We start from the raw sequence: 21447 nt of genomic DNA on the forward strand, positions 1-21447 counted from the left end.
ACCTTACATGGTCATACACAGTGACAAATTCCCTGAAGTTCTTTTTTGAGGGTGATTGCCAACTTCATTCAATGTCCCTACCTTACCATATATGTATATATTTGATATATAACATTATACGACTTGAGTTTAAATAGCATTTCTTGCTGTGTACAGTGAATTGAATTGAATCATTTTTGCAAATGGATTGCCCGACCGTGGAGCGAGCAAAGAGTACTGAACAGGCTGTGAGTTTGTGCGAACTGCAGTTTGGCAGCTCATAAAATCAACTTTACCATTCCACTCGCATGCAGCTCTCCACATGAATTTGGTGGCGGGTAGTTGAGGGCCAGAAAATTAATTACAATTTTTTGAATGGAGGTCATTGAAAGCGGATGGATGTGGAAATGGATGGAGAGAATGATGAGGAATAGCAATCAAATCAAATTATTTTTCATTGCAGCTCAATAGGGGAAATGAAAACAAAAGCAAACCCCAAGCAAAAGGCCAGCCAGAAAACGGAAGGGAAAATAAACTCGGGCGCATTATGCAAGCCCAGTTGAGCTGGGAAACGCCAAAGAACTTCCCATCGACTCTTTCTCCCAGCTGGAAATGGAACGTTTAACAAATGCCAAGGCGGACACTTCTATTTCAGACGGCCTGACTGACTCAATGCAGCCATAATTAAGAGTGTCCTCGTCAGTCAGTTCGCCATTGTTCTGTATTATTCGTTCCTCGAGCAAAGGCAATGCGAATCGACAGCTGTCCTCTTTTCTCGAAATCTTCTGGCAGCGGGATAAATGAATTTTTCATTATAACAGTTGCAAATTATTTAGTTTCATGTTGGGCATTAATTTACATAATATAAACTTTGCCAGCACAGTTTTCAATTGCCACAGCTTGTTGCTTGTGTTGCCGAGCGCCCCCAACTCCGACTTTGTTTTTCATGAATGAAATTTTGGCGCGCTTTCTGCCGCGCAGGCGCACTCCATGTCGCCGGAGAGAGCGAGAAGCCGGTTGAAGGTGGATGATGGAAGTTGAAAGCCAGCCTCCGTGGAGGATGCCCATTCAATCTGCGATTCGTCAGACAAAAGCAGCGCGACTTGGACGGCGGCCAACAGTTGCGGTCTGGAGCTCGTCGGTTGCACTTCGCAGTCGGTGAAATAAGACCCGGATAAAAACCCTCGAAAGATATAAGCAACCATCGTCGTCGTTGTGCGTGATTTGATGCCGAAATGGCAAATTAAATAAAACAAATGAAATTATGGCTTGAATATGTATGATATGCCAATAAATTGTCATTTGTGTGCCAGTGTGAGTGTGTTTGTGCCCAGTGTCGTATGCGCAATATTTATGAATGTAATTTCCCACGACTGAGCAGAGACAATACTCGTTTTAGTTAAGTGAACCCGAAAAAGCGGATCTGCATTGTCTGTGGTAATCCCTGTGGAAATCCCCAAAGCTATTTTGCCCACACCCGTCTCATCCGCCTGCAGTTGAGTATTGGCTGCATAACAAATCGCATCAGGCATTCTGACATCGCATCTCGGATGGCATCTCTGGATCTCTGAATGGGCAAAGTGCACACTCCATATCAGCTCTTCTGGCTTTTCATTTTTTTTTTTTTTTGCCACCAGCTTGCCAGTAGTTGCAGCTTGCAGTTTACACACGATGAACAGCGAAGTATGGAATCTGAATTACAAATGCAGCCAGCATTTTGCATAATTTATGTCAAGCATGAAAATAACAACTAAAGCGGGCGATGGCCAAAAGCGGCAGGGCGGAGCTAAGGGGGCCGACACACACATGGCCATAAATAAGTGCAGGTTTAAATACCACGGCAACAATTGTGAAATATGGCAGAATAATAGAAAGGACTAGAGCAGAGCAGCAGCTAAATATTCATACACTCAAATGTGCACTGCACTGGCAAAAAAAAAAGCGTCGAGTGAAATTTATTGCATAAGTAGGCTTACATAATAATGTATAACATACAAATGTAAGGGAATTAGCCATTTAAAGAACATAATAGCCACTCAAGTATATTTGTACTTGAAAAATTAGGCTGCTGAATGAAATATATTAATTCGATTTGATTGTTAAAGTGTTTTCGCATAGTTATTGCTCGGTCATAGTCAATGGACCAAATTGTGCTACGCAGTGCTACTCTTAGCAACTTAATTTCTAAACAAAGCTGTCCATATTGATAATATGATAAGCTAGCTTAACTTAAACAACCACTCATGTTGTTTTGTTTAATTTAAAGCAATTATAAATTGCCCTTACAGCTTATATGTTTAATCACACCAGACAACTTGTTTAAATGACAACAAACAATTTGTGTTAAATGAAAAAGGTCTCATAGAACCCGGTATAAATAGCTGGCGAACTCCATAATTTTTCCGCCAGTGCACGTACAAATATGAGTTGTTAGTTGCACGAGTAGCCCTGTGCAAACGGGTTAGTAGAGGCCAAATGTCAACTGTAGGTGGTGCACCCAGGGGTTAAGGAGTGGCAAGGAGGGGTTAAGTGGGACTGGAACCCCCTTCGGGGCACGCCACTGTTCTGAGAACAAAACAAAGCGGGCTGCGCTTCACAGCGAAATGTGCCAAAAAGTTATTTTAGGCGAACAGCGAAAAGCGTGCTGTGGGAAAAGCAGAAAGCGCGAAGGAAAGCGTCTATGAAGTGGGCTTAGGTGCAGGCAAGTGGGCGGTGGAAAAGCGGGAAAGCGGCAAAGGGACTGCAAGTTGGTAATCTTGAAACAATTATGCATACGCGCGCATACAGAGAAAAACGTTCGCCACAGAAATCTGTGGCGCGTGAGACTCGACAAAAAGTAGTCCAAAAGCCCGCAATGAAAGCGCAAAATGTTTGGCCATTAGCATAAAAAATAATGGCCAAGTGGCAGGCACATAACAAGTCATGGGACGAGACGTGAGCGGCGCGGTGTGTCCATATCATCGAAGCCTTCGTCATAATCCTTTCGACTGCCAAATTGGTGTGAAATGCCTTTTTATGCCTCCCTAGACATTTGTTTCGGTATTTCCATTAACATTCCCTTTCACATTCTCATGAAAAAATCAATGTTTTCACATATATACATATATATACATATGTAGATTCAAATTACATTTTAATAAAATCACATACTACAGCAAAATACTAATAAATATTCACCTAAATTGTGTTAATCCTTAATAAACAGTGCATAATAAAAATAAGCATTTTTTTCTACGAAAAGTGACTGAAAGTTAGCGAATGGCGTGTAGTTTTTTCCCGTGTTACCCAATCCTGTCAATCGGACCTATCGAGAAAGTCCTTTGCATTGCATACTTTTATGGTCGACTGCTGTGCAGAGTGAATGTGCAAAAAGATACAAAATGCGAGCAAAAGTGAGGCCAATAAAAAGGCGATAAAATTGACGCCGATACAAGAGGAGGGAGCAGAAGGAAGAGCCGCTCGTCGGAAGAGAAACGATAAGCGTATCCTGTCGGCAGAGTGCATAAAAAGGCGATATATATTCCGGTGTCCTGTGCTGTGTGGCTCGTGTTTGTTTGTTGCTGCAGCCTCTGATAGCCGACGATTCAAATGCCTTGGTGATTAATGGGCCATTGGCCATTGCCGACGGGATGCGCATAATTCAACCGGTCCAAGGGACCAGATACGGTCCATGGCCGGCCGTGGGACTGAGGCTAGTCCTGGCCCTTGCCTGGGCAACGTCGGCAGCGGCTGCCATGGAGTCATCAGCCGAGCTGCAGGCCCTGGGCTACGAGGCAATTAGGCCAGGTGCTGCCTCAATTAGCACATCCAGCCCATCCAGCTCGCCACCCGGAGAATCGGCATCGACTGTGACTGCAGGGGGGACTCCGATTCCACCGCGCTCCGATTGGAAGTACAAACGGACGAAAGTCAAACGCCGGCAGCAGCGCCTCAATTCGCACAGCAATCTGCCCGGAAGCACCAATGCCTCCCACGCCCACCACCTCCTCAATCTGCCCCCCAGGCAGCGATACTTGAAGGTCAACCAGGTGTTCGAAAGCGAACGCCGCATGTCGCCGGCCGAAATGCAGCGCAATCATGGCAAAATCGTGCTGCTCGGACTCTTTGAGCTGTCCACATCGCGGGGACCACGTCCGGATGGTCTGAGCGAATTGGGAGCTGCCACCATGGCCGTGGAGCACATCAACCGCAAGCGCCTGCTGCCGGGCTACACCCTCGAGCTCGTGACCAACGATACTCAGGTGAGAATGTCATTTCTACGTGGCGTAACCGTATGCCCCACGTTGGGCGCCACTTCTAGGCGTCGCTGTTCCATTACGAAATTGAATTTTCATTCAGTAGCGCGTGCAACATTAAAACTTAATAAGAAAATCTGCAACAACAAGAACAGTGCGGATAGCAGCTGCGGCTGTGGCCCTAAAAGAGAGGCAAATATGTCATCAACCTTCCGTCTTTCGCGCTTTTATTGCGATGAGTCGTTGCCGGTTTTGATGGGGCACGCAAATGTACAGAACACTGTCACTGAAGAAAAGCAATGCCACTGACTAAGTTACCAACAATGTAAACTATTTACCTGCAATCATTTTTAACTTGGTGCAGTAGTGTATTAAAGCTACAATTAATTGATGGTAAAAAAAAGAAAATGCATAATAGTAGTTTAGTTTCTGATAAATTAAACCGTCAATACGTAATACCTCGACTGTGATGTCAGCACTTAGTGAACTAGGTTTTCAAACGATTTTTTTAAGTGTATGCATATGCACATCGACCTTAAACAGACTGTCATATCTGGAGCCGCATCTCCGGCTGTGCCTCTCTAAAAGTCGACATTTTAAAAATGTTTATTGCGCCATCATGTTGCCTTTTTATTGCGTCGAAACGAGTCAGCGAGCAACGGCCTCTGCCACTGCTATTTTCCCTGCCCCCTCTATTACTCATCTCTGATGTGGTGTCCTTTGCTCCTCCGTTTCTTCACACATTTCTTCTCCGACAATCAGTGTGATCCTGGAGTGGGCGTGGATCGCTTCTTCCACGCCATCTACACACAGCCCTCGACGAGGATGGTGATGCTGCTGGGATCGGCCTGCTCGGAGGTCACCGAGAGCCTGGCGAAGGTGGTGCCCTACTGGAACATCGTGCAGGTGAGTCATCTGCGACTGATTAAAATGCAAATAATCCAGCTCGCTCGGTTCATCCAACCAACTCCTCGTATCGGGCAATTTCTCAAAAATCTAATCAACTCACGTGCGTAGCTCGATTAGCATAAATGCTGCGGAATCCAGCCGATTCCAGCACCCCATAAACCTTTGAGCCATAAACATTTCCACAGCCCACAAATTATGAGGTCCACAAATTCACTTAGAGCATTTGCATTTGGCCTTTGAAGTTTCATTTCGGCGGTGCGTGTGTTAAATGAGTGGGGAAACTGGGAAGACACATGACCTAGAGGGCTGGATTTCTTGATGCGTGTCTTGCATTTTAAGCGACCCCATGTACGGTAGAGATAGTCTAACGATTTCGTTCGATGAAAGGTATCCTTCGGTTCCACATCGCCGGCGTTGAGCGACAGGCGGGAGTTCCCCTACTTCTACAGGACGGTGGCCCCGGACTCCTCACACAATCCGGCGCGCATCGCTTTCATTCGGAAGTTTGGCTGGGGCACGGTGACCACTTTCTCGCAGAACGAGGAGGTTCACTCGCTGGCGGTGAACAACCTGGTCACCGAACTGGAGGCGGCCAACATATCCTGTGCCGCCACCATCACCTTTGCGGCCACCGACTTCAAGGAGCAGCTGCTGCTACTTAGGGTGAGCAACAAATGGCCATTTAAATACACATTTTCGTTTTATTTTATACTCGTATACGCAAACGTATAAACGTAAACATTTATGAATATTTGTTTGAAAAACCAACATTAAATTTAACTAAATTTCAATTTTCGAAAATGTTTAAATTAAAATGGTGCTAGCGCTGTTCTGTTTATATTAAAAGCTTATGCATGAACAAATATGAAAATGAACGTATTTGGGGAATATTTAAATAGACCAATTTATTTGCCTGGCAACTTAATTTAGTAAGTTTTTAAAAAAAAGGTTCATATGTATGATTATAATTACGTTTTTTACGTTAACTTATTTCTCTGAGTTTATCTTCAAGTTTTTTGTTCGTCCAGTCCGCATGGATAAATGTTTCATTAGCAGACCACATCGCCTAGAGACCCTCTATCAGCATGATGATTGTTACCCATTTTTTTTGAGTGTGGATTGGCACTTGTGCTAATCGAAGGATGACAAATGACAAATGGGCACATGCCGTTCCGTTTCGTTCGTATCGCCACAGGAGACGGACACGCGCATCATCATCGGCAGCTTCTCGCAGGAGCTGGCCCCCCAGATCCTGTGCGAGGCCTACAGGCTTCGAATGTTCGGGGCGGACTACGCCTGGATCCTCCACGAGAGCATGGGGGCTCCGTGGTGGCCGGACCAGCGCACCGCCTGCTCTAACCACGAACTGCAGCTGGCCGTCGAGAACCTCATCGTGGTCTCAACGCACAACAGCATCGTTGGAAATAACGTCAGCTATAGTGGACTGGTAAGTTGAGGAGGTGCACTGCGAGAAAATATCATTCAATATTAAAGGGAAAATAAATAAATTAATTTCATGACAGTATGAGATTAACGTAAAGATGAATTTCAAGAATAGATTGTTGTTAAGTTATACATGCATATAAATTTCGGGATCCAAATTGGATTGAACCCAACTCTCAAAGGCAGCTTCAAGCAACATTTTCCAGAATTGCCGAAACTTTTATTCCCCGTTTTTTTTTTTTTTTTTTTTTATTCAGAGACGACTATCTTGTCCTTCTCGTTGTCCTGTCTTGTCCGTCTTGCTGTGCGTGTCCGAAATGAAATGATTTATTTGATTAGACAATCCCGAGGCTGCGATTGCGTTTCGCGATGGTTTCAGCAATGGCGATGGCGATGGTGATTGCCAAGTGCGAAGCCCCCTAAGTCCGGCCTGTCATCGCATTCGCATTCACCATCGCAGACGCGTTTTTATGGCTCTTTTAGTGCTGGTCATGAAATTGGGGCAGGAGTGGTAGCTGCCATAGGCAATCTCATTACTGGCGACATTTCTGCGGCATTCGAGGCTTGTTTAATCGCGTTTCCACTTCGCAGAACAATCACATGTTCAACTCCCAGCTGCGCAAGCAATCCGCCCAGTTCCACGGCCAGGATGGATTTGGCTCCGGTTATGGTTCCAGGATCAGTATCGCTGCAACGCAATCTGACTCTCGTCGGCGGAGGAGAAGGGGCGTGGGAGGCACCAGCGGAGGGCACCTCTTTCCGGAGGCGATCTCGCAGTACGCGCCGCAAACCTACGACGCCGTGTGGGCCATCGCCCTGGCCTTGAGAGCCGCTGAGGAGCACTGGCGGCGGAACGAGGAGCAGTCGAAGCTGGACGGATTCGATTACACCCGCAGCGACATGGCCTGGGAGTTCCTGCAGCAAATGGGCAAGCTCCACTTCCTGGGAGTGTCGGTGAGTTATCTCTTTCAACTGAAATCATCCAACCCATTTAACTTTGATCCTAAGGTTCTTAAATCTAGTTCATCACGAGTATTTCTCTTTTTGGTAGGGCCCCGTTTCCTTCAGCGGCCCAGATCGCGTTGGCACCACTGCCTTCTATCAAATCCAGCGCGGTTTGCTGGAACCGGTGGCCCTCTACTATCCGGCCACGGATGCCCTGGACTTCCGGTGTCCCCGCTGCCGGCCGGTGAAGTGGCACAGCGGGCAGGTACCCATCGCCAAGCGGGTGTTCAAGCTGCGGGTGGCGACCATCGCTCCACTGGCCTTCTACACCATCGCCACCCTCTCCAGCGTGGGAATCGCTCTGGCCATCGCCTTCCTGGCGTTCAATCTGCACTTTCGGAAGCTGAAGTAAGGCGATAAGTACATAAATTATTGGCTTACTCTTTTTATGGGCCCTGATTGTTTGAATATATTATTTTTCATTAAACGACTATAAAATATTTAGTGGCCATATAAAAGAGAATTTGTGCGGGCTGTTTCTTTATATTCCATGATGAGTTAACTGCTTTCGGTGCTCAACCCATTGAACCCATTACACATGTGACTTGTTTCGGTTTTTGAAGTGAAGTAATTGCTTGGCTTTCCAGCTGTATTTCTGACCCATCGTTAGTTGAGTTCGTATATATGTTTCGCATTCTACGGTTACTCTGCACTTTCTCTGCAAAGGATTGCGGCGCCTCAGCTTATAACCATGACCATCCCCCTTCTCACTCCACAGGGCAATTAAACTTTCCAGCCCGAAGCTGAGCAACATCACCGCAGTGGGCTGCATCTTTGTGTACGCCACCGTCATCCTTTTGGGCTTGGACCACTCGACGCTGCCCTCGGCGGAGGACTCTTTCGCAACGGTCTGCACGGTGAGTTGTTATCCTTCGGCTCCGACATCCCCATCCCTATCGCCATTCCTATCCGAATCCGCATTCTCATCCGCCTTTCCTCTCAGCCGTCTTTGTTTGACTTTGACGGGCTTCTGTGTGTAAGCAAGCATGTGGGGTCCTCATCAAATATGACTTTCAGTTTCAGGCTGGTAACTTTCGAGTCGCGCTCATGTGTTTGCTTTATTTATTCACTGAAAGAAATATTGCTTGAACTAATTGTCGTATTCGTATACACGAAGATGGCGATAAAATAGCCTGCGAAGTATAAAAATTACTGATAATTGTGGCAATTTTTTGTTAATTTCTATTATTTTAAAGTGGATTATATAAACTGAATATTGATTATTCCGCGTGTCTTTTCAAGATACACGACTGCCCCTGCTGGCTATAAATAGCCGTTCGGTTTCGCTGCAAATCTGCTGCTCTTTAAGCCAGAAGTCAAGTCAAGTTTGACGAGCTTTCTTCTATCCCGATCTGCGCCTTTCCACTTTGACCCCCTTAACAACTGCCTCGAACGCCACTCCTGGGAAATTTGCTGGTCGCTGTTGTTTCTGTTTCTGTAACCACTTCTACTGTCGTTCCGCTTTTCCAGTTGCCTGCTTGTTTTTGTTTTGTTGAGGCTTGTGGCAGGGAAATGCAAACACATGACACGGAAATTTACAACTTTTGTGATATTCCTTTATTTGCATAAATTTGAAACGCACAACAAAGTCTCAAGCACTCTGAGAATTGTGGTCCATTGATGACTTGTTTCCCCCATTGTTGCCGCCGGCTTGTTTTCTTTGGGTCTGCCTGACATGACACTTAGTGTGTTACTTTGCTGCTGCTACTACAGTACTTTCTCCCTAACCTGAACTTCCCCGTCATCCGCTTATCATGCTCACCAGGCCCGCGTCTATCTGCTCTCCGCCGGATTCTCGTTGGCCTTTGGATCGATGTTTGCCAAGACCTACAGAGTGCATCGGATATTCACTCGTACCGGCAGCGTTTTCAAGGACAAGATGCTGCAGGACATTCAACTGATCTTGCTCGTCGGCGGATTGCTTCTGGTGGATGCGCTGCTCGTAACCCTTTGGGTGGTCACCGATCCAATGGAGCGCCATCTTCACAACCTGACGCTCGAGATCAGTGCGACTGATAGAAGTGTCGTTTACCAGCCTCAGGTAAGAAAAATATTAATATGCTTCAAATTATCAGATTACTTTTAATTATGTTGAAAAAGTATTAATTCATTTAGAATCTATGAATATCTATCTATCTATCTATTTTAGGTTGAAGTTTGCCGTTCGCAGCACACGCAAACGTGGTTGAGTGTCCTGTACGCCTACAAAGGCCTTCTTCTTGTGGTGGGTGTCTATATGGCCTGGGAGACGCGCCACGTAAAAATACCTGCTCTCAATGACTCGCAGTACATCGGAGTGTCTGTATACAGTGTGGTCATCACCAGCGCCATCGTCGTGGTGCTGGCCAACTTGATTTCGGAGCGAGTCACCCTGGCCTTCATCACAATCACAGCTCTGATTTTAACCAGCACCACTGCAACCCTTTGTCTGCTTTTCATCCCAAAACTCCATGATATTTGGGCAAGAAGTAAGTAGCGCTTGAAGGTGCAATAAGATCTTGCTCACTTAGGAAATACTTTTAAGTTCTAGTCTCCTAATTTCTAGAACCTTTATAAAGTTGTGTCCTAATCCTTTGGGAACTCTCCTTCTCCCTCAGACGATATTATCGATCCGGTTATCCACAGTATGGGCCTTAAGATGGAGTGCAACACACGCCGATTCGTGGTCGATGATCGCCGAGAACTGCAGTATCGAGTGGAGGTGCAAAACAGGGTCTATAAGAAGGAAATCCAGGCTCTGGACGCCGAGATTCGAAAGCTGGAGAGGCTACTCGAGTCGGGACTAACCACCACCTCCACCACAACTTCGTCGTCCACATCACTCTTAACTGGGGGAGGTCATCTAAAGCCAGAACTGACGGTAACCAGTGGCATCTCGCAGACTCCGGCTGCAAGTAAAAACAGAACTCCAAGTATCTCGGGAATACTGCCCAATCTCCTGCTTTCCGTGCTGCCTCCTGTGATTCCACGGGCCAGTTGGCCGTCAGCAGAGTACATGCAGATCCCGATGAGGCGTTCTGTTACCTTTGCCTCCCAGCCCCAATTAGAGGAGGCCTGCCTGCCTGCACAGGACTTGATTAACCTCCGTTTAGCCCACCAGCAGGCCACGGAGGCTAAGACGGGCTTGATAAACCGATTACGAGGGATATTTTCTCGCACCACTTCGAGCAACAAGGGATCCACCGCCAGCTTGGCGGACCAAAAGGGTCTGAAGGCGGCCTTTAAATCGCACATGGGACTGTTCACCCGCCTGATTCCCTCCTCTCAAACGGCGTCCTGCAATGCCATATACAATAATCCAAATCAGGATTCCATTCCCTCAGAGGCGTCCTCCCACCCGAATGGTAACCACCTAAAGCCCATCCATAGGGGTTCATTGACCAAAAGCGGTACTCACCTGGATCACCTTACCAAGGATCCGAATTTCCTGCCTATCCCCACTATTTCTGGCGGTGAACAGGGGGACCAAACGTTGGGTGGAAAGTATGTGAAACTGCTGGAGACCAAGGTGAACTTCCAATTGCCCAGCAACCGGAGACCTTCGGTGGTGCAGCAGCCACCCAGTTTAAGGGAAAGGGTAAGGGGTTCGCCACGCTTTCCACACCGCATCCTGCCGCCCACTTGCAGTCTCAGCGCCCTGGCCGAATCCGAGGACCGTCCCGGAGATAGCACCTCTATCTTGGGCAGCTGCAAGTCCATACCTCGCATTTCGCTGCAGCAGGCCACCAGTGGAGGCACCTGGAAATCGATGGAAACAGCGGGCAAGTCGAGGCTTTCCCTCGGCGATTCCCAGGAAGAGGAGCAGCAGGCGCCTGCGAATGGCACCGAATAAATAAGATGCCCTGTCCATTGTCCACTCTGTACACGGTCCACACTTCAAATCCAAGTCCAAGTCCTCGTCAATTAGAAGCGAAACACCAAGCAATTATTTTACGACACGCCCACAAAATCTGCCCCAGAATAGCGCGTGTGCAACTGACCAATCATCAGCTTAAAGCAATCAAATGCATTAGGGTAAAACGCTAGATAAGTCACGATACGAACCTCCCCCTCCCTCCTCAAGTCAAGTTCACATAGCTAGTCATTTTCCTGAACTTAGCAGAATCAACAACACGGAGAAAATTGCAGGCACATTGTGCTCTGCCTAGAAGTAGACAAAATTTACAATGTAAACTAAGAAATTTGTGCAATGTTAGAATTTATCTTAATTCGCGAGTTTTCGGTATCAGCAAAGTTTTCTAAAAACTACCAGTATCAGTATTCGCCTCGGGGTGCCAAATGTTTACTTCTTGATAATCATTTCTTAAGACCTAGTGTAGTGTTCCTTTACTAAGCATGCATATTATTTCCTTAAGTATTTCGGTGAAAAAAGATGATAGCTCTTTAAATGGGTCTATAAAAATGTTGATTCCATTTTTTTCGTTTTAATTGATAAGATAACATCGCGGTCGTTTAAGCTTAGTTTTTGACCAAATCGCATCTCTCTGTGTAGAACCTACTCCGCAATGTGATTGACCCTGGGCCGCGTAGGACCATCATCTAGGTTAAGTAGATGCGCTTGTCGGCCACTTTCAGTTTCCCAGCCAGTTGTGATTAACCCGCTCCTTAACCCCTTGCCACTAATCATCCTCCTAGTCGTAAGTAGCTGCATTAGCGTTTGTTTTCTTGTTGTTGTGCCGCCGCAGGACGGCTGTATCTGCGGTGTATCTACAGTGTATCCAGTGAGCAATACTAAGAATCGTACTTAAAGTTAGAACCTAGCATCAGCCAAGATCCAAAACCAGAACCAAAGTAGTCAGAGTAGAGTAGGGGTTGGCAGCCAGTGAGTATGATTAATCATCGCCGACTAGCCTTGAATCATGTAAGAGTCCAGAGATGTTTGGGGCGAGAGCCAGAACACTTGAGAACTGCTCAAGACTAAGTCGTAAGTTTTAGCATTGTAATCCCAATCGACTTCGAGCCACACTCCAACAATCCAAAGTCCACCTTCCCACCCACTCGGATAACTTGAATAAACAGAAAAGTCTAAGCAGAAATGCCAAGCCAGAATAATGATTAATTAATTAAACTTGTTTTATTGAGTGCCGCCTCGGGGGAACCGGGACCGCTGCAGATTCGCAGATTCTCGGATTCAGATACAAATGTCGGGCGGGCCAAGAGAAATGACTTGGTACAAAGCCGTGAAATGAGTTGGATCTGGATCCTGCACAATGGCCACCGAGACTAATAGAGTTCGGTGATTAAGTTGACGCTGCAATTTGTTACCATAAATAAATAAATAAATAAATCGGATGACCGAATCGCCGGGCGGTCCACCTAACCTGAGCCCGGCTCCTTTGGCTCCGTGCACTTTCTATCCGCAGATCCTCGCGAGTTTGGTGGCGTATGAATTTATCTTTGTGCTCGTAAAACAAAAAGCACATGAAACGAAATCGGCCAAATAAACAGTGACGACAACACGGAGCGAAAAAGTGCATGCAAAAAAGGAAATACTTTTTTTCTTTATGTCGTTCTCTTGGAATCGTTGTAAATAGTTATTAAAAAGATAATACTATTTAACTGATTAATAAAATGATTTATGTGTTATTTTGAATTTTAAATGATTACATTCGACTAAATATTTTTCCCAGTTCACAAGATTGGCTCGGGATAGATGTGATGGTGACACTCGTAGCCGAAACGAATGAATACGCCAACATTTTTCATGGCTCCATTCAGTGGCTTCCACTCCCCAATTTCCATCGCCCCAAACTGACGCACCAGAATTTATCCCCGCGCTCTTTGTTGCCACTTGGCTCACTGTTGGTGGTCAGGGATCAGGGGTCGCAGGTCGTGCTCCGCTTCCGCTCAATAAAACGGAGCTGCTGTCTTTGTATTTGCTTTATTACAGTTGGAGTACCTTTTGCCCGAAGGGCTGTCACAGCGGCGAAATGTTTATTTATTGCACATATTTGCCACAGCTGCTGCCCTCCACAATCCACATCCCCATTTGCTTCTGGTCCATTCCGTCGACGACAACATTTCGTGGCGTCGCAAAAGTTGCGCAAATATTAATTTTAATCAAGCTAATTAATATGGTCAAGTTGGAGCCGGAGACAGGTCCCGAAAAAAGGCAGAGCGACCAAAATGAGTAAAAATGGGAACATGTGCAGTGGTCATATATGGGGTGCAATTGGTCGGAAACAAGTTTCGTTCCCGGAAGAAAAATATATTAATACCATTATCATTATCAAATCATTCTCTTTAAGCATTCCCCTTGATTACCTTTTTAAGGATTTAAGGATCTTATTCCCGCAATGTAACCCCTCGAGTCAATCGCTACCTACGCCACTGGCTCAGCTTTTCTCCCGCATTGACAAATGGGCAGCTGGGTCAACAGGTTGAGCCCCGCGCAAAAAAAGGGCCTCACGCACATTGTCCGGACACCCTCTTTGGTGGCTCTCGCCTCGGTGGCTCTGCGGTCGGTTCATTAAAGTTGGGCCCGAGGGCACAAAGCCCACTTAATTAGCACCCGCGCCAAAGGCAATTTACGCATATGCCAAAGTGCATTAAGTGAGCAGATCTCTCCTGATGCGGCGGTGATAGCGTCTCTGCGGAGCCACGCGCCAATTCGCGCTAATTATTCAGGATTATCATCGGAGGCGGCGAGTGTATGGCTAACAACAATGCTCGAGGGGCTGCAATGATTCCCACGAGCCAGCAGTCCCACACAAACTCTTGCACTTTATTTACCTTTGGCGTAAAGCGCTCAAGTTTATTCCCCTATCCCCTTCAGAAGGTGGCTCATAAAACGGCACTAAGTTATTTTCAATCAATAAAAACAACATAAACAAAGAGCAAGCTGTAAAAAATACACTCAAGTGCGGAGGCACACACGTGCCCCTCTGTCAGCCTCTGCAAAAAAAAAAAGGAAAAGAAAAGAAAAGGGAAATGAAAGGAAACCACTGTGCTCCCAATTTGCCAATAAATTTGCCTGCCATGCACTGCCTGTAATTCAAAGGAGCGAGTGAACTGAAACAGCTACACATAACAAGCCAACAGCATCATGATGGAAAAACCGGGGGCGAAATGAGGAATTTGGGGAAAGCCAGAACCAGAACCAGAGCCAGAGCCAGGCGCCGCCGAAATGTTGGCCAAAAAAGTTTTCCCTCCTCCGGCATTTCGTTCAACTTTCCTTTTTTCTTTTTGGTACGTGGCTGCTGTCAGCGCTGGAAATGACAAAATATGCTCGCACACAGGTTGAGATCTCTTATGGGTCTCATCCCCGGACCTTCTGCTTAATCAGGCATAAAAACATTCACGTTAAACATTTTCCGCACTGATGACAATTCGCACTTTTAATTGAGATGCGAACACTGAGAGCAAAAAACACATGCTCTTAAATCGTTTGAGTCAATCACAAATTTATTTGATTTTATTCATTCAATTTCCATGATGGAAAATTAAGTTTCAAGTGAGATGAGCTACAAATTGATGGAAAATATCCATAATAACAATGATTTCCATTAAATATTTTCGCTGCACAGCCTTCTCCTTAGTTTTTCATTTGGTCTTGTTTGCAGTGAAGTTGGATTAAAAGGTGCCAGGCCATGAGCGTTCTAATTGGTTATCTCGAGGGAATCGCGGCGAAGGAATCACAGCCGAGCGACAACGGGAAAGCGGGAAATGGCAAATGGTAAACGAGTAGCAGAAAACGGATTTCTGGCCCAGTGAGTTGCTGATTGAAAATCCTCACGAGGGGAGGGAGGAGAAAATAAGTGTGCTTCCATGCAAATGCCGCCGTTAGATACAATCAGAGTCAGCGGAATGGCGAGTGGTGAGCTGTTGGCATTCAAGTCGTGATTGCAATTTATTATAAGCGAGCTGTAAACAAATGCAGGAGAAATCTTCGCAGTTATTGTCGCGACAACTGGAAGAGACAGGAAACAGCTGCCACCAGGAGTGGATGTGAATGGAGAGGAGGATGCACTCGCATGTTCAGTTACCATGGGAAATTACGCGAGTGGCACGCCAGCACTCACACATGCGCACGTCTGACGAAGAAATAACATAATGTTGTTGACACACTGCACACAGCGTACAGCACACACGTAAAGCCAACTAGAAGCGGAAACGGAAGTAGCAACATGGCGACAGATGAGAAGGAGCAAGTCGAGGCAGCCAACTGATTGCTATGGATGGCTCTGATGAGGGGGAGCGAAGCGTTCGAAACTGGTTAGGAAAATCGGGAGGTGGACGATCGAAAGCCCAAAATTCAAATACCCTAGTGAAGCATTTTAATTGAATCCGATAAACCGATACCGGAAATGACTTTTCATCTGGTCCTGGCACAGCAAATTATGGGGATGAAACAGGCAGAAAAAAAGGAGAGAAACTTGTGTTACCTTTATGCATGACAAACTTATTAGCCAAACTAAAATACCCCCGAAAAAAGTATGAAAGCAAGGCAAAGACTGCGTCTTGGCAGCCAAATGATTAATTTCAACAAGCTGCCACAAACTGTTGATGGAGCAGCCGGCAGAACGGTGCCGGGTAAATCTCAGGGTAAGGGAGTCCTTCGGGAAGGCGCGACAACAACTGTCGTACGTGTCTGCGCTCGAGTTTATCGACTATGTGAGTATGTGCGAGTTTATCGAGCCAAATGCAAACTTCGGGGACGATGCCAAGATGCGAGGCAGCGTTGATTTTGCGCTCCAGAACGTAATGAACCACAAAATAACAGAAATTCAAGGATTCGGTTAAGCATTAGCAATTCCGTCAAATCTGGCGAAAAGCTGGAAATATTTGCTGTCCAATCTGCTCGTCCACATTTTGATTGGATGGCACGTCTATGTGGCAGCCAACTTGATTTAGTATATTTTACTCTCGATCTGGTCTTGAATAACAGATAATCCACTGCCTTTGGAATTTGAATGCGCTCAGGTTTCGTGCACTCTGCATTTGATGAGTTCAATTATTTTACCAGGCACCTCTAAGAAAGTCACCTAACTTCTGTCCAAGGCTTTTCACATTCGTGCAACTATTTAAGTATTTCTCCTTCAATCTGTCGCACGCACTTAATGATCGGATTACCCTGCCAATGTCAGGATTCGTCGAAGTGGAACGGAATTCGATTTGCATTTCTATTGAAAACCGAAACTGTGCCTTCCGAAAAGAAATGGCCAAAATCAAGAGCTAGCTGCCCAGAAACGGAGATCAAATAACCGGGCCGAGAGTTCAACTGTCAAAATGTTTCCTGGAAATTTCTCAATTCTCATGGCCCTGGGCCCTGGGCTCCCTCTGCCAATTCAACCCGGTCTCAGCCCAGTTTACTGTGTTTGATTTGCGGTTGTGCATCCATTTCAGTGCAAATGAAGCAAACGAGCCGTGCGGTCATTAGATGTCGCCCCGGTCCGAGTCCTGGCCACCGCAATGTTTGTCCTCGGAGCTTCTGGATCGGAAGGATAGGGAAGAATCCATTGGAGAGCCGGATATTTAAGCGAGCCAGAAAGTGCAGCACTAAATGCAGTCCGTTAAACCCAACTTAAACACATTAATTTCGAGCAGCTGGTGAAATTTTAATTAGAACAGGCGGCATCCACAACACAGGTGAAAAGCTAAGCCAAACGTGTCAAAATCAGCGTCAAAGTTTCGCTGCGCTCCGCCTCATTTAACTTTTTTTGGCAAGACAACTTGACACGCGCTTGCCACAGCCAAACATGCAACACATGGCGTATGCGTAATCTGCATTGTTTGCCCGCAGCGGCATCACGCCATATATTCGCCACATATTGCACCTGCAACGCTATGACTTGATAAATATTTCCATTGGCGTCAACATAATCAACAAAAACACAGGCTGTAAAATGGTTGGCGGGGTGTAGAAGTCATCCCTTTGTCTTGCAAACTGCAAAAATAAGTTTTAATTAGACGTCACTGCAGGAAAAGTTTTCCGTCGCTCACGCGGCGTATGCGTAATGCTCCAGCCAGAGATGAGCCGAGCTGACAAAAGGCATTAGCTAAACCAAATATGCCAGAAATTTGATGGATAAATAATGATGAGTTTCTTTTGAAAATTTTTACAATTTCAAAATACCTCATACAATTTAAAAGCACTGTCTGCATTTCACGCCAAAGTTCCATTCCTATCTTTAAGTAAATGATGGCAGTGTCAATAATTCCCGCTCATCGCTGGCTGGTAAACTCCGTGTAGTTTGGACAAACTTTAATCAAAACTTGTGTTCCTTTGCAATTACGGGGCAAGAAGTCAGTTAAAATGCACGTGCCCCGAACTTCCCTTTGGCCCCGTCCCCAGTTCACCTCTAATTAAGCGACGCGAAGCGTTTTAAGCTGGCACGCGGGATGGCAGATGCAATGCATCATTAATGCAGGCTCGCTCACACACACAACGGTGCCACGCCCACTGCCTCCGCACACATACATACTCACACAGATACGCACACTGAAAAATGGCTCAAATATGAAGAGATAATGCAACAATCAAACGAATGTGTTTCTCAAGGAAACTACGCCTTATAACTGGATGGTTAGTAAATTTGCGTCCCTTAAGTAACAAACTACATTTTAACATCATTCTAATCTCTAAGTTCACCTGATTTTTTAGCAGTGCACTTACAAAATGCCTGGCGAAATGTGCGTGCCATCAACGTCGCAAATAGGCTAGGAACGGGAAAAACGGTGGTAAAGAGGAAGTGGGAAAAGGTTTCCTGGAGTGGGAAAATGGGGGAAAATATGGCGGCTAATAGCTCCTTTTATGCTCCACTTGAATTCCCCTTTTCGGCGGTTCCGCTTTTCGGTGGTTCAGTGTTTTGCCACGTAGGCGGCATAAAATTTTTCGGCCGTGATTATTACACGAAGGGTCGAGAGGAGGAAGTGAAGGTCGTCGTAATTTCATTAAAATTTTATTAGCTCGATGTATGAGGCTCAGTTTGGCTGCTGCGAGTGTGTGAGAGTCTCAGGTTTTGATTTGGCCAAATGAAATTATCACCTATGCGAGCTATGAACATAAAACCAGCAACAACGGACATGCGAAGAAGGCTTTCACTTTTAAGTATGCCGCATTCAGCGGGCGGGCAAGGGGACAATTGGTAATGGCTGTGGGAAGAACCCCAAATGCCCCCCAAAGTTGCAGCTTTTCAGTCAGGCGAGTGCGAGTCATTCAATTTCACCCCTGACTCGCAGCATTTTCCTTTTTGCTCTGGCCGAGTGCCTTTTAATTTCCATTTTGCTATTAATTTCAACCTCAAAGGTTACGAAGGTGGCAGAGGAGCGTGGAAGGTGGAAGGTGGAAGGTCGAGGAGTGGGGCATATCACTGCCGCACAACAAAGCCGCAAAGCCCTGCCTTGGCTTTGGTTAATCTGAGCACTCGCACATACGCACACATCCAGATAGATCCGGCCACTAATACTTGCAGAGAGAGAAAAACGTCAGACCTTTTCGGAGCTAAATATTCGATATTCGATTGGTATATAATGTAGTAATGCATCAGGTCTGCCGCCCGAATGCCATTAAAATAATAGATGGGCTTACTAACTGGTAAAAGCATTTCCTTGCTAATAATGATTTATGCGTTTTCTAACCCGAGTCTTTGACGGTAGGTAGTTTGCAATTATTTATTTATAAATTAATGGCCTTTTCATTGAAAAATCACAATTAGTCTGATGTGTTTTTAGACTCTCGACTATTACAAATTATGCGTACGGCCAGGTTTTATTTCGTGTGTGCAGCGCCTTTATGTTTTCTTGATTGAGTTTCACCTTTTGCATATGAAATTCAATTTAATCAGTTTGCCAGCTCACGATGGGCCTGGCATCCTGGCAGACACACGCACACACACATACTCACACACACACACATACACAGCCGCACAATGAAGCCAATAATAATGAAGTCCTTTTGTTGTTCGACATTTTCTACATACAGCTACATACAGCTACAGCAAGGGCAAATTTGCTTTGGGTACGCAACAATTTTCATGACGGAGCCGAGGCCAACCTCAATAATGTTTTCACTTGGAAATCAATAAATACAAATAACATATATTTGCGAAGCGCTGGGGCAGGGGATGTATATGTGTGTCTATATACACCCCGATGCGGACGAAACCAGGGCCAGCTCTTGACGGCCATAAACTGGCAAATTGTATGCAAATAAAAACAGAAACGAAACGCAGTGCCGCAAGACAGGCCAAGCAGCACGCGATGCCATCCAGGCCACCCAGAACACCCAGGCCACCCAGGCCACCCACTCACTAAAGTGAAAAGTGGAAAACCAACAAACAGCTGAAGCGATAGAAATGCTGACGCTGCAGCCGCTGAATCTGAATCTGAATCTGAATCTTCGGAAGCCCCATAAAACAACGAAGCGATGGAAGAGTGAATTCGAAGGATGAGGAAGGGGAGATCTGACCGAGGAAATACAAGGCAAAACTTGCTCGACGACAACTTTTTATTAACTCTTTGGCTTGCTGGCTCCTTGCCGCTCCTCTCTCGACTCCCTCCTGACCGCCTGGGCTTCCCATTGTCCTGCGGCGGCAATTGGCAAAAACCCAAGGCGCAGACACAAAAAGGACTTAAGGAGCGGGTACAACAACTTGTTGTCGGTCGTTTCTCGAGCCAGATGCAAATCCATGGCCCACAGAGATGGCTCCCAAAAAAGGGTAAGCCAACTAAATGATGAACCCTTGGCGGCCGACAATCAAGTGGACTGTGTGTATTCTCTAGCATACCAAATGTTTAACGTAGTTAGAGTAATTAAAGATATTTACATTTATTATTGCGAGATATTTCTTAATTTAAGTAAACTATTTCTTGAGCTTGTCATCTCAGAGTTTTAATTAGAATCTCATTTCTTTTCACGTTTTCATTCATTTTATGGTGCAGCCTTTTAAAACTAAGCTCTATAAATTGGCAAGAATCACAATTTCTAATAACATTGTTTTTAAATACCTATTAAACGTATTTTATAGATCATTTTGTTCTCATATGAGTGTAAGCGGAAACACAAACACAGGCTGCCAAAATCATTTATCTTTATGGTATTCAATGTCCCTGATATTGAAACCCTTCTTCTTCCAGAGAAATCTCTTTTCATAACAATTTCCCTATTCCAATAAGAGACTCTCGATAGTAACGAAATTGATTCGAACTTAGTATATTCTATAAAACGTGAAATCTGTACAATACTTTCGTACTTGTCACAAACTGAATTCCATTAAAATATATCGCAGCATAAAAATATATTTTGCCCACTAGCGTAGTTTTCAGGGCATCGAATCTTCGAGGACGAAGAAAAGTTTTCGGCTTATTGTTTTCTTCATTTCGCCGCTTGTTGACATCGTCCCTTGGACAAGGAAAATAAGGACCAAGTGCGGAGCTGCGGTAACTGGGTCCAAACAATTGTATTGATTTAGGCCAAGTCCGGCCATCTGACATACAGAGGTGGTCAAAAGTATTTTCACAACGCACAATATTTGCAAACTTCAACTTCTTTTTGTTATATTTCTTCTTGTTGTTGTCCGATTTGCCTGAAATAGTTCTTATCGCTTAGCTTGATCTATGCAGAAGGTAGTCGAAAAGAAATACGAAAGATAACGGTTCATAGTACAAAGCTTAAAGCAAAAGAAAATATGCATGCAAGTTGTCAATAGTATTTTCACATGTTTATTGCGCTTCAAAAGTATTTTCACTCAACTTAATTTAGTAAATTTCAGCTTAACATCTAATTTCAACATAAGAATTTCTTTATTTTATATAAATACAATACTAATATTTTGTAACACCACCTTTGGCATCAATAACTGCTTGAAGTCTTTTTGGTATTGACCTTACCAAAGTTTGTGCAAATTCTAATGTCAATTTGGACCAAATCTCCGCT

General features: G+C 45.3%; 1 protein-coding gene across 7 annotated transcripts, besides 1 other annotated feature; it reads left to right on the forward strand.

Annotated features, from left to right (window-relative positions):
* Nucleotides 1-434: 434 nt before the first annotated feature.
* On the forward strand, nt 435-12889 carry GABA-B-R3 (metabotropic GABA-B receptor subtype 3). Of its 7 annotated transcripts, none has more exons than NM_164387.2 (11): nt 435-890; nt 3221-4220; nt 4977-5120; nt 5511-5786; nt 6319-6570; nt 7158-7520; nt 7618-7919; nt 8290-8428; nt 9337-9612; nt 9721-10039; nt 10169-12632. In NM_164387.2, exons 2-11 carry the CDS (start codon nt 3609-3611, stop codon nt 11401-11403), a joined length of 3918 nt encoding a protein of 1305 aa, NP_722648.2. In that variant the 5' UTR covers nt 435-890; nt 3221-3608; the 3' UTR covers nt 11404-12632. The 7 variants fall into 7 exon arrangements, with proteins under 7 accessions (NP_722648.2, NP_001285554.1, NP_001245826.1 ...); NM_001298625.1 differs by lacking the exon at nt 435-890 and adding an exon at nt 1099-1293 and having other exon boundaries at nt 10169-12889; NM_001258897.1 differs by lacking the exon at nt 435-890 and adding an exon at nt 1099-1293.
* An 8116-nt stretch (nt 12890-21005) lies between these two features.
* Nucleotides 21006-21447: part of a mobile genetic element that runs on past the window's edge.

The sequence above is a fragment of the Drosophila melanogaster genome, chromosome 2L, assembly GCF_000001215.4.
Source record: "Drosophila melanogaster chromosome 2L".
NCBI lineage: Eukaryota > Metazoa > Arthropoda > Insecta > Diptera > Drosophilidae > Drosophila > Drosophila melanogaster.

What these genes read in the sequence shown, in the direction of transcription:
- GABA-B-R3 (NM_164387.2), top strand. Translation starts at nt 3,609, where the DNA reads ATGCGCATAATTCAACCGGTCCAAGGGACCAGATACGGTCCATGGCCG. An exon ending in CCTACTGGAACATCGTGCAG is followed by an intron (nt 5,121 to 5,510) that starts GTGAGTCATCTG and finishes GTTCGATGAAAG; the next exon opens with GTATCCTTCGGTTCCACATC. An exon ending in CTGCACTTTCGGAAGCTGAA is followed by an intron (nt 7,920 to 8,289) that starts GTAAGGCGATAA and finishes CTCACTCCACAG; the next exon opens with GGCAATTAAACTTTCCAGCC.